Source organism: Bombus bifarius, unplaced genomic scaffold (genome assembly GCF_011952205.1).
Source record: "Bombus bifarius isolate JDL3187 unplaced genomic scaffold, Bbif_JDL3187 scf7180000007979, whole genome shotgun sequence".
Classification (NCBI taxonomy): domain Eukaryota; kingdom Metazoa; phylum Arthropoda; class Insecta; order Hymenoptera; family Apidae; genus Bombus; species Bombus bifarius.
The window spans coordinates 662,221-679,757 of record NW_022884364.1 but is presented as its reverse complement, the minus strand read 5'-3'; the positions used below and the strand labels follow the sequence as shown (position 1 = coordinate 679,757).

General features: G+C 28.3%; 6 protein-coding genes across 16 annotated transcripts; 1 reads left to right on the top strand and 5 right to left on the bottom strand.

The window, feature by feature from the left end:
• Positions 1–22: 22 nt before the first annotated feature.
• On the bottom strand, positions 23–1,077 carry LOC117204606 (E3 ubiquitin-protein ligase RNF4-like). Its single transcript, XM_033442142.1, has 2 exons — positions 694–1,077; positions 23–622 (listed from the first exon to the last, which is right to left on the bottom strand). The coding sequence occupies exons 1-2, from the start codon at positions 849–851 to the stop codon at positions 313–315; spliced, it is 468 nt and encodes a 155-aa protein (XP_033298033.1). The 5' UTR covers positions 852–1,077; the 3' UTR covers positions 23–312.
• A 1,139-nt stretch (positions 1,078–2,216) lies between these two features.
• On the bottom strand, positions 2,217–10,352 carry LOC117204603. The gene is made up of 12 exons (XM_033442138.1): positions 10,295–10,352; positions 9,120–9,709; positions 8,699–8,809; positions 8,325–8,575; positions 5,974–8,240; positions 5,746–5,875; positions 5,179–5,673; positions 4,976–5,119; positions 3,859–4,589; positions 3,389–3,790; positions 3,087–3,316; positions 2,217–3,013 (listed from the first exon to the last, which is right to left on the bottom strand). Exons 1-12 carry the CDS (start codon positions 10,350–10,352, stop codon positions 2,798–2,800), a joined length of 5,625 nt encoding a protein of 1,874 aa, XP_033298029.1. The 3' UTR covers positions 2,217–2,797.
• A 588-nt stretch (positions 10,353–10,940) lies between these two features.
• Positions 10,941–12,410, bottom strand: LOC117204645 (vesicle transport through interaction with t-SNAREs homolog 1B-like). Its single transcript, XM_033442224.1, has 2 exons — positions 12,129–12,410; positions 10,941–11,419 (listed from the first exon to the last, which is right to left on the bottom strand). The coding sequence occupies exon 2, from the start codon at positions 11,292–11,294 to the stop codon at positions 10,956–10,958; it is 339 nt and encodes a 112-aa protein (XP_033298115.1). The 5' UTR covers positions 11,295–11,419; positions 12,129–12,410; the 3' UTR covers positions 10,941–10,955.
• LOC117204646 (cell division control protein 31-like) lies at positions 11,439–12,118 on the bottom strand. The gene is made up of 2 exons (XM_033442225.1): positions 11,861–12,118; positions 11,439–11,730 (listed from the first exon to the last, which is right to left on the bottom strand). Exons 1-2 carry the CDS (start codon positions 12,087–12,089, stop codon positions 11,519–11,521), a joined length of 441 nt encoding a protein of 146 aa, XP_033298116.1. The 5' UTR covers positions 12,090–12,118; the 3' UTR covers positions 11,439–11,518.
• Positions 12,411–13,143: 733 nt separating the features above from the next.
• LOC117204644 (protein unc-119 homolog B) lies at positions 13,144–15,227 on the top strand. The gene is made up of 4 exons (XM_033442223.1): positions 13,144–13,923; positions 14,015–14,128; positions 14,239–14,538; positions 14,599–15,227. The coding sequence occupies exons 1-4, from the start codon at positions 13,779–13,781 to the stop codon at positions 14,724–14,726; spliced, it is 687 nt and encodes a 228-aa protein (XP_033298114.1). The 5' UTR covers positions 13,144–13,778; the 3' UTR covers positions 14,727–15,227.
• Positions 15,228–15,244: 17 nt separating this feature from the next.
• Positions 15,245–17,028, bottom strand: LOC117204643 (protein ABHD11). 11 transcript variants are annotated; one of them, XM_033442217.1, is made up of 4 exons: positions 17,012–17,028; positions 16,128–16,279; positions 15,705–16,070; positions 15,245–15,624 (listed from the first exon to the last, which is right to left on the bottom strand). In XM_033442217.1, the coding sequence occupies exons 2-4, from the start codon at positions 16,191–16,193 to the stop codon at positions 15,313–15,315; spliced, it is 744 nt and encodes a 247-aa protein (XP_033298108.1). In that variant the 5' UTR covers positions 16,194–16,279; positions 17,012–17,028; the 3' UTR covers positions 15,245–15,312. The 11 variants fall into 11 exon arrangements, with proteins under 11 accessions (XP_033298108.1, XP_033298113.1, XP_033298105.1 ...); XM_033442222.1 differs by having other exon boundaries at positions 16,128–16,268; XM_033442214.1 differs by lacking the exon at positions 17,012–17,028 and adding an exon at positions 16,472–16,784.
• Positions 17,029–17,537: the final 509 nt, after the last annotated feature.

The window sequence follows — 17,537 nt, the reverse complement described above, 5'->3', positions numbered from 1 at the left end:
ACAACAAAATGTAAACAATGAATGACCTTTAAATCAAGATGTATTGAAATAGATACACTTTTAGATTTCATCAAATGCTTTAATTTCTTTTTCTTATAAATTAAAAGTGTATTAAGTCTTAAATTATTATAACGAATAGATACAAAAATAACAGCATATGCTATACATAATTAGAGATTAAGTTTGGAATTTATATAACTACAGAAATATCATAAAATACACTTTAAAATACTCAAAACTTAGGGCAAATTACATATTTATGATAGTACTAATATAAAAAGTACATAAATATGAGAACCAAAATCTATATGTTTAAAAATATAAACGGGTACAAGATTGTAATTTAATAATTCTTTGACATGTTGGACACTTCTTAACTTTAGGTACTCGTAGAGCTAGAGTTATACATTTTGTACAAAATATATGTCCACAAGGAGTAGACATAGGTTTCATTTTAGAAGACAACTGTTCATAACATATTGGACAGGTCAATACAACTAACTTTTCTTCTCCAGAATCATTAGCATAACATATTCCAGTTTCTTTTGGACTATTGATATTATCTAGATCTATGATTTCCATTGTTTGTACATCTTTACATCTATTATTATCTGTTGTTTCTCTAAAAAAATGTTTACCTTCAAATAAATTCGATTAAAATTAAGGAAGTATAATGTGATAATATATACGTACATGATAGAATCTTCAAGTTGTGCAACTTGTTTTTTCGAACCACGCTTTCGTGACTTTGTTATTGTTAAATTAACAAATATTTCATCCTTATTTCGTAATTTTGAAGGTTGATCTGGTAGGTCAGTCGTTAAATCAATATAATCAATTGGAACTGACATTTTGTTAATTTCTTTCTTTTATTTTATGTTCTAGTTCACAAAATTCCAGTAGACAGACACAACGATCGCGGATACAACCGACATAAGACACAACTCAAAAAGTCCTTCGATAGGTTATCGATATCTTTTTCTATCGATAAGATAATTTTTAATCGAGCGTTACAAGTTACGAGATAATCGAACATACAAAACAAACGAAACGAATATGTTAAAATCAAAGCAAACATAAATTTTAAACAAAGTTGTATCATTTAAAATATATATGATAAACGCTATTATTATACATTATGTACATAATATTTAAAAATATCTAAATAATCTCAGAATTTAGTACTCATTACATTATTTAGTAAATAAATCAATTGTCTATTTAGATTCCATTTTTTAGTTGGATTTATAAAAATATGAATTTACACATATATCCGCAGTCCTATATCCTTTTATTCTTTTATTTTTCGGCTTCACAGTCCGGGAAATGAACTTGGATTACATATCTCTTTCAACTTCCACTGATTTCTATGCGATCCACAGTCTAATTATTATATTATATGATAAAAAGTGTATCGAATAATTTATTTTATTCAATATTATCGTACACGTTGCAAACATTTGTTTTAGTAATGAAAGCGTTTTATAATATTCATAGCCAGCCTTATTATATACAATTAAATTTTTAATATATAGATACATATATAATAACTATAAACTATTGTAAAAAATACACAAAATACATAATTTAAAACTTGAATAGTTTTAATTATATAATACTTCTTCAAAATTTTTTGAGCATAAAATATAACAAAGTCATGCAGCTCAAATTACATTAATAGCTAAAAAAGTATGATTTTAATCATATATACAAAAATTATATAAAAGAGATATGTAGGCACTTTACACATCATCACATTATATATAAATGTATGAATATATGTATACTATATATGTATATACGACGATTAATGTATATTTAAAGCTATTTATAAAATATGTTTAAAAAAGTATAACAGAATTTTGCTATATTTTACCGAAATGTAATTTATATTATTTGTGTGTTTTAATAATGTTCATTCAAGAGCACTTCTGTTTCGCATATTTAAAGTTATTTATAATAAAAAGTTTTGCATATATATGTATGAATATAATAATAAAATGATTATTCATTTAGAAATGAAAAAATTGATCTCTTTGTTTGCTATTGCAAGCAATTAATGTTTGTCATCAAATTTTTCATTAATTTTCTTCATCCATTAACATATCATTTTATCTGTATTATGTATAAAAGTTACATTACATATATAACATTTATATGTAAATCTACCTACTTAGTAATTATTATAGGGTTTCATAATGAATATACAATAAACATTTAGTGTAATTAAAATATTTTAAAAGATGTAGTAAGTTCCAATTTAGCAACTTATATTAATAATTATTACAAATAATAATTTATGCGCACACTAACGTTAATTTGTTGCACAACAGTTTTGTCATTTACGAAAAGAATGCGATTTGGGCGCATTTGACAACGCAATTCAGGACACTTTTTTTTATTAAAAGATGAAATTGAACTTTAGATTGATGCGAGCGAGAGTGACAAAACTATCGCGCGACAAATTGTCGCTACTGTGCGCGTAGTCTAATTCAAGTAATCTTTATATTATTAAAGTAATGGTATATCGTATTAAATTTCAGTCGTCCACTCAACTATTATTTTGCTCTTACCATTGAGTGGATAGATTATAATTTCAATTTGTATAAAAAAATGATTCAATAACCTTCAGATTCTTATAAAATGGACGGTTAAATTTTAATACTTTATGAAAAAATATTATTTTGTTTTTGAATTCCTTATATAAAATACCTGATTATATATAGATAAATGATTAAGGAAACACATTATCTTTGGTTATTATTGTGTAGATTAACGAACTAAGTTGAGTCATTGGTTAATGAGTATCTCGATTGCTTTTATTACGATTACGTAGTAATGAAGCATCCAAGAGAGAATAAGTACCAGGTTCAAATACTGGCGGATATTCAAGACCAGGATAATCAGGTGGTGGTGATGTAGGTGGTGGTATGTAAGGCAAAGTCGGTGGTGTCAATGAGTTTCTACCTATGCTTGCATGACCTTTCTGATAGGAGGGCTGACTTGCAATACCCTAAAAATAAATACTTGTTATTATGTTAATATTTGACACAATATTTATAATTACTATTTATTGAAATATATACCTTCGATATTAAATTTGGAGTACACGGCGATGGTGTATCTGGACTCCAATCACTAACAGAACTGACCGAACTAAAACTCTGACTGAGAGTTTGAGGACTATTTCCACTGAAGGAACTATGAGATTGACTGATTCCACTATCGCCAGGACTCTGACTGCTCGATCGACTTGGTAATCGTGACTGATTGTAACATTTTTCTTTAAATAACGCTCTGTGTAATCTCGGTGATCCTATAATTTATATATAAATTATAGTCAAAGATTATTATAAAATATAACTGAAATTTAAAGTATATTATTTACCCAATAAAGTTTTTTGTGTTTCTTTAGGTAAATCAAGTGTAGAAGGTTTCTGCTGACATTTATTGCCAAACAAATTTTTCAATCGATTTGTCTTTTGAACTTGTTCACCTTTATCTAAATGCATCTCAAATGCAGCAGTCATACCTTCTTGTTCGAATGGAGAAGTTGGTATAGGTGGTGGGTGGTACTGTGCTACGTTTTTCAAACGAGTTTTATCACAATTGATATCTTTTTTATCACCTCGTCGCAAAGAGTCCAACCAATGCTTGTCTGAAGAAACATGATCACGACGATTTGTTAGATTGAAACTTCCTTTGCGACTAATGGATGCATCTTTCTTTGCACGTTGTAAAGTTTCATAGAAAGTATGAAACGTAAGGTCGTTGGTAGATCCTGAAGAACCTAAATGAAAAAGAAATCGTATTAATCTTGATATATTAAAAAGTTATTATATAAATAATGAAAGTTACCATCATTTCGAGTAAGTCGTCTTGGTGTCAGTTTCATGTCCTCTGATAAATTATTGACATTTTTAGGCAAATAATAATCATATGATCTAGAAATGTCATGATTACTTGAAGATTGTGCTTGATTTGTATAAATATTAGTACTATATTCACAATTCAAGCTCACTTGCCTCCCAGACCCATCAACAATATCTGATTTATTATGACACAAAGAAGGTTTTTGGTCATTTGTGATAGTTTTACAGTGAAATGAATTGCATGGCTTCAACTGTTGAATATTTGAGCCATCTGATAATTTTTTTTTATTAGCGTAATAAAATTCGTTCGATTTTTTATGAACCGAATGTTTTGATGATTCTCCTCTATATTCATTTCTTTCTGAATCAAAATCTTCGCTATATTGTCGCACTGCGTGAATGGTATCCATATTCCGAGAATAACCATATGCAGAAGCAGCGTTATTGATTACTTCATCACTATTTTTATTTCGAATATAAACATCATTATTGAAAGTTCCATCACTGACAAATCTGGATTGTTCATTAACAGTCTCATTATCATGAAAGTTCCTATGTTGGACATGAACGTGATCGCTAGTTAAAGGAGTCATCCGTGGTGATACAGGCCTAGTTTTCGTCATTTGTCTTTGATCTTCTTGTTGCAACAACATGAATTCTTCTAACGTAATAAAACCTTGTAAATCTTCTGCTCTTCTATTTCTGTTACTGAGACACCTAAATATTAAATACTATTTCACTAATTACTTTACAATATTCAATAGGATAACAAGAGATATGTATGTGTAAAAGCAAATAAAATGTGTTCTACTTCATTAAGGATAGTGTATAGGAAAACAGTTACAATAAGGAAAAACATGCACAAAATATATACATACATATAAAATAAATGCAGTCAATATTTTTAGTTAATTATTTTATTATGAAATGCAAAATATAACAATATTTTTAATTGCTATTATTCTTTAGTTAAAAATTTATTTTCGCGTGTACAATAAAAAAAAATAAAACCATAATAATTTAAGTTTAGTAGAATTATAAAAGATTAAATAATATAACAAAATTGATATATTAGTTCTGTAGCATGCAACATAAAATGTTACCTGTCTGTGGTACGCCTGTAATCACCCATATCTTGAGTGCTAGTTGACATATCAGTAGCACTATGAGATGCACATAATCCATAAAATGTACTTCCTGCAATCGTCATTTGCAAATCTGGCGAATTTGGAACAGAATCTTGTTTCCTGAAAAATATTCATATTTTATTTTTGTTTTAAACGAGGTATTCCATACTAACTCTTACTTATTAGGCGTAGATGTAGGAAGAACTCTTCTGTAACTTCTAAACTGTGCAGTTGGAACAGGTACATTGTTTCTTGCACCAAGGAATTTTAGATATTTTCTATCTAAACTAGCACCACTAATTTCATGATCCTTATACGAGGGAGAATCTTTACGAACAACTTTTTTTAATGATCCGAACGATTTTTCAAAGTTCGGTTTATGTTCCGAAGTATGAACATTTTTAGTTTTACTTTTTTGTTCGCTATCGCTCTCGTCAGTTTCGCTGAAAAGCGCACTATTCCTACTGTGGCCATCCGCACCTAAGGTTGCTTTGTTAATTGCATCTACCCATAAGGCAAGAAAATCTTCAGTGTCTGCAGCAAAATAAAATACCGTTCCTGTGTGATAAACCTTGAATGCATACTTTCTTGATTTTACTTCGGCAGCTCGTGATACGGTAAATCCTGTTAAAGCTATGAGACAGTCAGCTTTTATACTATTTTGAGTTTTAAACCTATATTTAAAAATATAATAAAATAAATATTTGTAAGATAAATATGTAGATATAAAAATTTGGTTAACGAACCTGTACAGAGAAGAGCACTTTAAAACAAACCAAGCTTTGGCCCAAGCACCACCTGCACCTCTCGTGCGGTATGTTAACCATCCTTCTAAATCACCTGTGCCTATATCTTTAACAGAGATATTCCGCTTTCCTAGTTAAAGGTAATGTAAAAATCAATAAGTATAAGTATTTAAAGATTAATATATATTAATATCTATTAAATATATACAATGTGTGACAATTACTTACTTGCAAATAATATACTTCGTTTTCTATTAGTTCTGGGACTATTGCTGGAAGATTTGCTTAAACTTCCATGCAATCCAATACTTCTAGCCACCATCATAGCTTTATTAACTACACCTTTCTCAAAACTTTTTTCCTTTTCAGACACTTTAGATTTATGATCTAGAAATTGCTTTGAAGAGCATAAACCATCTGGAGAATCCGTATTTTGAGAATAAGATTCAGTATCATGGTATTCCATTGTTGAATTAGTGTATACAGACTTCTCAACAATAGGTTCATACTTATCACAGATAAACTTAGTTTCCTTTATTTGCTTATCATTGTATTCTAAATATGTAGAATCCAAGTTTAAACTAGGTCTAAGTTCGTTATCTAGAGTATTCATATCATCAATAAATTCTAATTTTTCTGTAAAACTATTACAAACGTCAAAATAATCCTGCTTATCTTTATAATCCAAGGTACTTCTGATATGATTTTCCGTATAATATTCCAAACTCTTTAAATCTTTTCTAGTATTAATTTTTTCTGGCATACAACACTTTTCTTGGTCATCAAACATCTTTGAAGTATTACTTATAGATGAATCCATTGTTAACTTTGAATAATATTTACGTGGAGGCGGATCTGGAGGTATTAGATGAGGTTTATTTTCTAACTTCTTATCAGAGTCAGTTTTTGTTACTTCTACACATTTGCAAGATTGCATTGCATTTCCTTGAATAATTAAATCTTCAGCTTTTGTATTATCATTCTGTACCTTTCGACAAATTTGAATTTGAGGAATGTTTCGAGTAATATTATTAGTAATATTATTATATATCTGTACATTACTTTCAGTAAAATTCACATCACTATTTGTCCATACTTGTCTTTGAGCTTGGATATTTTCTTTTACTGATACATTAGCTTTTTTTTCTGTTAATTTTTTATGTTCTGTTAGACCACAGTGGTTTGGTCCATTAAATGTTTGAAGAATCTTCTCAAATTTATTTAGGTTTGAATTATTTTCTCCACTGTTTTGCATAAAACTATTTATTGATTCTAATTTATCTTCATTAGTTTCATGATTGGAACTTGAATTATTTGTAAAATTTTGAGTATTACATATTTTTGATATATTTTCCGTTTCTACACTTAAATTGTTTGTTATGTTCTTTTTGTCGTATTTATTTACATCAATACTAATACATTCATTATTGCTTTGGTTATTTTCTATACTGATTTTGTGGTTTGCATCAATTACCTTACACATAGAAGTTTTAAACGAATCTAAATGTTCAGATTCAGAACATTGTTTTTTTTTGTTATCTTGTGTAACATATTTATCAGTATCATTATTTTTTTTAATAATATTATCAAAATTTATTTGAATACTTTGTTTTTGATCATCAATATCTCTTAATTTTTGTTGATCTTCGGAACTCGCAAAAGTCAATTGAACATCAGTCTTACTGGATACATTGCTTACATTATTTGCAGACGGTTCTAACGCATGAAACAACTTTTGCCTTCTGTCTTCTATACTGTCAGCGTCCATTGAATCGTACGCTGGTGTACTGTAACTTTTATCTAATCTTCCTCGCTCTTTACTGTTACATATACTAAGTTCCTTACTGCTTATCGTACTCTTACTATTACTATGTTTATCCCTAATAAAATTGTTGCATTCATCTAAAGGCACACTCGTATCACTCAAGTTATTGTTATTGGTAACATTAACAGATGTTTGAGAAATTTGGCTGATTGTATTTATATTACTGCACAATTCCTCACAATTTTGGGTAGTTTTACATTCATCTTTTTTCTCGTTTATTACGCTGATTGTATTACCTATTTGAGGAACATCATGTTTCATCATAGATTTATCTTGAAACTGTACTTTCTTATCGTCAGTTTGTCCATCATTCCTTTTTTTTCTTTTATTTTGCTCTATAGATATACATGTTTGTGGTCGTATATTTGATGGTACATTATCTAAACCATGAGCGCAAGATGCTGCTTTGTCCCGCAATTGAGAAGTTGTACTATGTTCCTGTTTCAATTCTTTCCAAAATTGTTCTATATCAATTCCATGCTTGGTAGTTGGACTAGCACCAGTTATAGTAGCTCGTCTTTGAACTGAATTTCTTGGTTTTGTAGAATATAATCGAATAGATAAAGGTGGATCTGTTTCACTATCCGAATCGCTACTATCTATAATCATTGTGTCTAACATATTAACAGTATCTAGAATGCTTGCAGGTTCTGGACTGGGATTCTTTGGCCTAAACAAATTTACAAATTTATATTATATTAGAAACGAAATTGTATATATTTTATAAATGAGGTACATGTCTATATATATATACCTTGGTAATGGCATTGTAAAATCTGGTATAGTTAATAATTCTGGCCTTGGAGAAGGAAGATTGTGTTGCCACCGTGTTGTGTAAGATGTTTTTTTATTGCTTGGAAGTCGATATGGTTTTATGTAAATTTGACCATATATTTTTGTATGTCTTGGTCTACGTTTCAAAGTTAATAATACTTCTGCTGGGCTTTCGCGAAATAATTCTAAAAGATTTTTTCGTTCCCAACCGACTACAGTCTGATAATTTACCTGGAAAATATTTAAATTAAATTAAACATTTGTATTATATATTCATAACAAATAAACACAGAAAAAAACAGAAAAGAATAAAAAATATAATTTTTTAATTATTTAAAAAAAAAGAAAAATTACTTGTACAATCTCATCTCCTTCTTCCATTTTACCACACTGATGTGCAGCTGATCCAAATTTAATCTCCGCAATTTGATGAGCTCCATGAAAAGATGGTAAAATATAAAATCCCTACAAAAGAAAATATTTTCCAATTTTAATTCTTCATACCTATTAGGAAATAATTATATTACTCTAACAGTTTCACTCTATAATACAAGACTATCTAAATAGGAAGTTACAGATGTGTTGAATCAATGGTTATAGTTTTATCATTAAAGGATGTAGCAGATAACTTTAATGATTATGAAGTATACTATTTTATGATTTATGTTAAATATTTTATATATATTATATTCATTACATAAAATTATTTAGAAATAAAAATAAAATAGAAGAATATTACCCTATTTTAAAAAGTTGATATTATTTCAGAACTTACTAAATCATCTCCTGGCTTCTTTTTTAATGTTGCCAAATCTAAACTAGCAGGTTGTAATATCATAGGATCAGTAATATCTTGTATTATATAATCTGCCAATTTTGCTAATTGTCCACAAATTGTTCTAATTTCTTCTATTGGTTTTTCTGCAAATCTATCTCTTTGTGCACATGTGGCCATTTCCAAAGCTAACTTCATTAATTCAACTTTTTTGTCATTATATTCTAATTGTCCACTAAAGGGAGGTCGATCAAGCCACCTTACTAATGGTTTTACAGCCATTATAACTGATGCTACATCAGATAATGTTTGGGTTGTAACAGGCTTCGAATCTGTCTGATGAGACAACTCATTTTGTAAACTATGCGCTTGACAAGACAGTCGCAATGCCAATAGTTGCAGATTTTCACGATCAAGTTCATAATGGAAATTTCTCAAATATTCTACTGCTTCAAGAATAATTTCCTGATGACCAAGTTTCAATACCCCAAGGTGTTCTAGGTCTTCGGGTCTCAAACTTAATAACTGTTGTCCATTAACACCATGATTAGTAAAGCTATGCACATAGGGAAGAACAGAATTATCCAAACCTAAAACAAGAAGCATTTTTTTCTCTAAAGGATTCAATTACTTTAAGAAAAAAAGGATATTGTGAAAGTGAAATCATAATATTTTAATGAAAGATTGGTACATGAATTTGAACAAAGTTATAAGAGAAAAATAATTATAATTTTTGCTTTTATAATAATTACTCATTTAGTATTTCGTTTCTTTCAAAAGTAACAACAATGAAAAAAACAATAATGAAATTACGTGAACAATAATCATTTATAAACTCCTCCGAATATTAACGGTGCAGATTAGGAAAATAAATGAAAATATTGCAGTTTTAAAATATTTTTAGGAAAGATTTAGTATTACTAAAGATTCGTTTTATAATGATCATTTACGAATTATGTGATTGTAATGAATAATTGAATAAATACTGTTTTATACATGCAATAAAGGGACTGATTAAAAGGAAAGAGGGGCGAAGAGACAGGTGCGGGCGTATACTGCAAAATTTTCACACGCAAATTTTCACGACATTGTTTCTGCACATAATAGAGTACACTTGTTCCTTAAAATATATCGATGTATAACACTGATTCAAAAGGAAATTCAATTTTTCGCACCTTTCAACCATTCGCACACTTGTTCAGTTTTCCATTCAGCAACATTAACATACGCCATGACCCGATCATCTACTAATTCATAAAATGTTAAAGATTCTCCTTGACTCCTCAATTCTTAGTCGTTCTAATTTCCAACATTAACTAAGTATAGAATAGACATGACATTATATATGAGACTTTGTATCTCATGTTCTGAAATACCGATCTCGAAAAAAACAGAGTGTTTTTTACGCCCTCTGCAGTTTGCTATGGCGAATCATTGACTAAGTTTTCAGTCTGCTAAGTCGATAACTGTAAAATACGTATGTACAGTCGATGACTTAAAAATAACTGTGTACATATGCATACATATTAGTAACAAGTATTGTGTAGTTGATAATTTTTCATTCAATATCATATACCAATGATTTTCAGGGTATATCAATTTGTAAAATTGCATCAAATTGTAACATATTTATTGTTTTACATATAATTCATTGGAACGTATTAATTACAATGTAACATTAAATAAAATGTGCACATATATTATATTGCATAATATATATTACACAGGACATGAATAAAAATGCACTGAATGCTTGTGCGTATATACATATAAATTAATTATATGTATATATATATGTTTATATACAACATTGATAATATTTACAATCTATATTTCTTATATAAATTTCTTATATATAATAGCACCAAGTATAGCTATTTCCAGTAATATAATTAAAACTAATATAAACTTATTCATTAAAATTCTTCTTCGCATAACATTTAATATCCTTCTTGTCTTATCTAATTCTTCATCTGTTTGGGATAATCTTCTATCTGCTCTCAATAATCGTTCCCTTTGTTCATTCAGTTCAGAAATTACTTCTGTTCCTATTTGTTCACTCTCAACAGCAACTGCTTGAGATCTAGCAATAGATTGTGATGAGCGATCCAGTATTGCATTTCCTTCTAATAATGTCCGTCTATGCTCTTCCTCCCAATTAACTCCAAGATTCATTGTGACAATATTAATGAATATATTCACAACAATATTATGAAATAATAATTATATTCACAACAAGAAAACAAACGTCCTTTAAAATGTCAGATCTGCCATAATATCCAAGAATTCACTTTGATCAACTGAAATCATAGGTATAATTTGCAAAATTATTTATAATATAAAATGAATGAAATAAACAATAAAATTAAAATTTCCTCAATAATTTAATTAATTCAAAATCAAATTCTTGTTTTACTAGAACCATCTTGATCCAAATCAAATTCTTTAATCATAAGTTCCATTTCCTCATTAGTCAGATTACAATCAAGCTTTTTATTAAGTTTTTGGAGATCTTCTACTGTTATCTTGTCATTTGCAGTCTCATTTGTAAATAATTTGAACACATATTTAATTTCATCTAAAGGTTTTCGCTTATTTAACTTTTCTGATACTATGTAAGTGTAAAATTTAATTAAGATAGTACTGATTATGAAAACACACGCATTATTTATTACAAACTTTCTTAAGAATATAAATAACAGATTATTTGATTAAATTTGATATTTTTTGTTTAAACGTACCAATGTAATTAAAATCTTCGAAACAAATTTTATTATATCCACGCTTGTCATACATTCGTATAATAGATAAAATATAAGATTTTTTTACTACAAATCCCAAAGCTTTTAATGCAGCTTTCATTTCATGATAATCTAAATAACCATCAGTATCAGTGTCCATTAAACAAAACGATTCCTTTAAGCGTCTCTTTAAATTTTCCGTACGAACATTCTTTGTAATAGTTGACATAATCGACAATAAATATTAATAAAATCGAGTTGAGTTTACCTTTCACTTATCTTGTAAAACTTTCTTTTGTTGTCAACAAATTATATGTAGTTATATTCAGGATACACACTTGTTATGTTATATATTATTATATATCTTGAATATGCTTCCGATAATACATATATAAATTTTCTGTTTATTGTAAACATATGAAGGCTTCATGAATCTAACGTCGTGAAATATTAAACTACTATTCAATCACTATTCACTATGATCATATAAACAGGTCTGGACATTCGTTAGGGAAAACCGTCCAGCTTTCGAGTCGAAAAACATCAAGATGGAGAGCATGGAAAGGTCTGCTCTCAAACTACACTCTGCGAGACAGACTACAATCATATAGACTATAAACTGTTCTCGACACTCTCTAGGGGAAATCATCCGAAAATTGAGTCGTGATACAAATGAGTAGCTAATCTACTGGTCGTGACCACGATCATATAAATAAGTCTCGCCATTCATATACCGAAGCCTAGGGAAAATTGAGTCCTGTCCAGTTGTGAAAAATCAACATAGAAAACATAAAAGCTTGGCTGCACATACGTGGCATGATGTGAATGCCTTAGACAAAGACAGAGAACTCTATTTATCTTCATCTATCTCGTAAGAACGTGAATCTTATTGACCTTATACATATGATTGTAGGTTCGACAATTCCTACGGAGTGAGATGTTAACATTTTGATATCTTATGTCGTATATAACATTAATTTCCTTATTAGCAACATGATGGCGTTATCGCGAAACTCGCAAAAGCTCACATATACGCATTCATTATCAATGACGTAGTCAAAAGTAATGCGTTAATCGGTGCATGATTGCTTCGGCGGTAAAATGAGTGCCGACCACGGTCACAATAAGAGTCGTAGTAGTGATGGTAGTATAGCGGCCTAAAAACATCTTTCGTCGCTTACTGTTACAAAGATGCATGCGCGTGTTTTTCAGAATTTCGCGACAGCGCCACTATGCGACTAAAAAGAGAATTAGAATACATCAAAATCATGATCAAAATGATCACATTCCCCGCTAGCAAAAATTCTACGAATTGCCGAATCTGTGTATAAAACCGTAGTTACATGATATTGCAACTATTGGCTAAAATGTGTTATTCACCAATTTTTAAAATTGTAAATTAAAATAATTTGTAAAAAATTCTATTTTGTTGCGCACATAAAACATACAACATAAATATCTGTTTGTCAACGTATGCGTAGTTTAATATTCTAATTCTCTAAATAAATATATATGTATAAAATGTATAATTCTTTAATTTAATTTTTAATTGAAAATTCAATTTCCCTGGAAATCCACGAAGTACTAGTAACACGAGATTTCTAGTTATTTTTTTTTACTTTCTTAAATAAGTGATCAAGTCGATAGTTTCTTCGATAGCCATAATATCACGATTAATACTTTGTATAAAACGTAAATAATTATTGACATATAAAGAAATGCCACAATATACATGCAATGGAAGTAACATTGAGTATATAAATATTTTTACAACGAAAAATATTAGGTAAAATATTTTTGACAAGGGGAAACCTCATTTAAGGATATTCAATGAATATCATATGTGATATTTTATAATTGTCATACGTGATCTCGAATATAAATAATTGTCTTTATATTGTTCAATTACGCTTAAATTATGAGTGTTGATAGCGAGAATAAGTCAAATGAAGCTATTGCTCCGTTTACACCATCAGCAGATCAGGAAAGTACAGATAATAGAAATATTCAGGAAACAACTATAACCCCAGAAATGGTGCTACGATTACCTACAATTACTGACAGTAAGATAGTATATACTGATATTTTTTGTATTTCAATATATTAATAAATAAGGAAGATCAAATATATATTACATATCTATATTAATTTCAGAGTATTTATGTTCTCCAGAGGCAAATATTTATGACATAGATTTTACAAGATTTCAAATCAGAGACTTAGAGACAGGAGCAATATTATTTGAGATAACAAAACCACCAGCTACTGGTTAGCAATTGTAGATATTATAATTAATGATAATTACAACAAAATTTGACACAAATGTATTTATATTTGATATATTATACAGAAATGAAATTTTATTATTTATATCTTAGAATGTGATTCCAATCAAGATCTGGAACCAGAAAATGAAGAATCTGGTTGTGAGGATGCTAATACTGGCCGTTTTGTACGGTATCAATTTACACCTCAATTTCTTAAACTAAAAACTGTCGGAGCTACAATTGAGTTTTTGGTGGGTTCTAAACCAGTGAACAATTTCCGAATGATTGAACGTCATTTCTTTCGGGATAGATTGTTGAAAACCTTTGACTTTCAATTTGGATTTTGTATACCAAATAGCAAGAATACTTGTGAACACATTTATGAGTTTCCTACTTTACCTGCTGACTTGGGTAAGCAATAAATAATTTTTCAATGTGATTTTATTAATTTCTAATATATAAAATTTACAGTTTCTGAAATGATTGCAAATCCATTTGAAACACGTTCAGATTCGTTTTATTTTGTGGACAATCAATTGGTCATGCATAATAAAGCTGATTATGCATATAATGGTGGACACACACATGATGTACTTTAGTAGATAAAGTCAGTAGGAAACTTGCACTTTGCAAAAAATAATTGTGATAATAGTAGCAAATATTTAGCTAATTTAAAATTCCAAATTTATTTCTTTTTATAAATAATTGCAAATTTCACAAATTTTTAGATTAATGTTTAAAAGTTGAATTTGCTTCACATGCAACTTTTCACTCTTCTAATTGAATACATATCTAATTGAACAATTTTCTATATTGAACTTATAGCTAAATAAATGTTTTTTAATTTTATAATAATTAAAAATTCTATTATGATGCCTAATATTTAAATAGTCATTATTTTAAATATGGCCTTGTGTAAAACTGTTTGTCAGTTTTATCACTACTAAATCTTAACTAATGACATTGAATGTATTTTTTATGAAAGCAGCAAACAAGAGGCTAAAGAGATGAGCTTTGTAAGTTCTTAACAAGCACAACATTTATGATTTATTTATACTGCATAAAATTATATTTTACTTCACTATTTTTCTCTTGATTTATATGTAATGTCAAAAACTTCACAAATACATGTATATATTTACAAAATATACTGTGTATTTTTTTTACATATGAAATGATAATAAATTATGTCTGATTAACGAAATCAATTGTTGTTTTTAAAAACTCTGTTGGTTTATCTGCATGAACCCAATGATTTGCACCATTTATATAAGTAAATCCAGCGGATGGAAATAATTTTTTTATTTTATCATGATCTTCTACTCTTATATAATCACTGTTAGAACCACCTATAAACAATGTCGGTCCATTGTATATTTTTGATCCTACATCTGGAAATACAGCTATTTGTGATGCAAAGTTTTGCTCTAATACAGGTAAATTGACCCGCCATTTATATTTCCCAATATCTGCTTCTACTAAATTCATTACTAAAAACTGAAATAAAGAAAATGTTAGTTTATATGAATGACAGCTATTTTAACTGTTCATATGGAATATAATAAATATTTAATTACCTGACGTAAAGGTAATGATTTAATAGCATTTGCAAGTTGATCTCTTATACTAGTACGTGCTTTTGTCAATGTTGGGATTCCTTCTAAATTTGCTGTGCGCATGGCTTTGAATATTTTTTCCATTTCCATGAGCTGAGGACTGACCCTCACCGGAGACATATCAACTATTATTAATTTCTCTACTAGCTGTGGGTAATTTAAAGCTACATACATCATTGTGGAACCACCCATGCTATGTCCTATTAATATAGATTTTTGAAATCCTAAATCATTCATAAGTTGAACTATATCCTGTGCCATATGACTATATGTCATGTCTGAAGAATGTGGGGAATCTCCATGATTTCTTGCATCTACAGTTATCACCTATAAATTTATTTTAAGTATTCCTTGCATTACACAAAATCCAGGTATCTACCTTACGGTCTGTATCCCGATGAATTGTTTTTGATAATAAGTTCCAATTAGTCTTTGAACCAAAAAGACCATGCATTATTATTATAGGTCGCTTGGAAGCATTTTTATTCCCATCCATAGATTCATAGGAAACATATGCTAGTTTTACTGGTATTACACTTGAAAATTAGTAATGATGAAACAAGTACTATATTTTAACAATTGTATTATATAAATAATACTGTGACAACATTATATATACATATATATATATATATATATATATATATATAACAATTAAATTATATAAATGATACTGTGACAATACCATATATATATATGTATATATATATCCATGTATATATACGTACGAATCAGAATTGCTACGTATTTGTTTGGAAGATAAATATGGTACAAAAGATGAAGTAACAACGAAATCTTGTCTTCGATGATGGTGAAAAATATTTCGCGTTATTATGTATCGGGAGCACATACCACTCATACTTCCTACTTTTTATTTTTTAACAATGTTTAACAATAAATTTTGATTGTTTCAGAAAAAATTTGTATTTTATGTTGCTTTTTTATAACATAAAATCATGAACCATGAATGAACTACATGTGACAGTAATACATTATCAAATAATACTACAATCTAAACTAGATTAGATAATAATATACACATAATATGTATAAATAAATACAGTAATATTTTGTATTATATAAAATGTTTCTGTTATATGCATCCGAAGTTAAATAAGTCACTTTTAATATAGTGTTTCATTCATTATTATATATATATACACTATTACGTTAATTTAATAAATTGATGGTAAATAATGAATTAAAAATTGTTTTAATCAGTAAAAAAAGTGTTTCACTCGAATAGTATAATTATATAAACATCGTACTTCTACAAGCGCGCTAAAATTTTGATGTTATTGTTTTGTAAAAGAAATACAAGTACATACATATTTTAAAGATTATACTTTTAAATTGATTGACGTTTTGAATTGAATTGAATTTGAATTGAATATATTAGAGAATAAAAAATTAATTAAATCATTAGAAACCTAATCTTTAGAAAATATGTTTAGAAGACTTAGATTTCAGCACAAAATAAAATAATTAATTCTGTAAAATTGTAGTTGTAATAATGAACTGTTCTTTTATCAAATTTCCAAATCTATTCGAAATTCTACTCGCAATTCTCAGAAGTGCTGTATAGGCTTACGATCTCATAAATGTATATCTCTAAGTATATATTTACGTAATAAAAGTAAAATAATTTTTATTCAATATTTAAACATATTGTAATTGGTACTTTCTAGTATTATATTATAAAAATAAAATAGACGAACAATTAGCCTTTAATGGCTATCTCAATATATTGATTAAATATTAATATGATGCAAATCAATATGTATATATAATTGT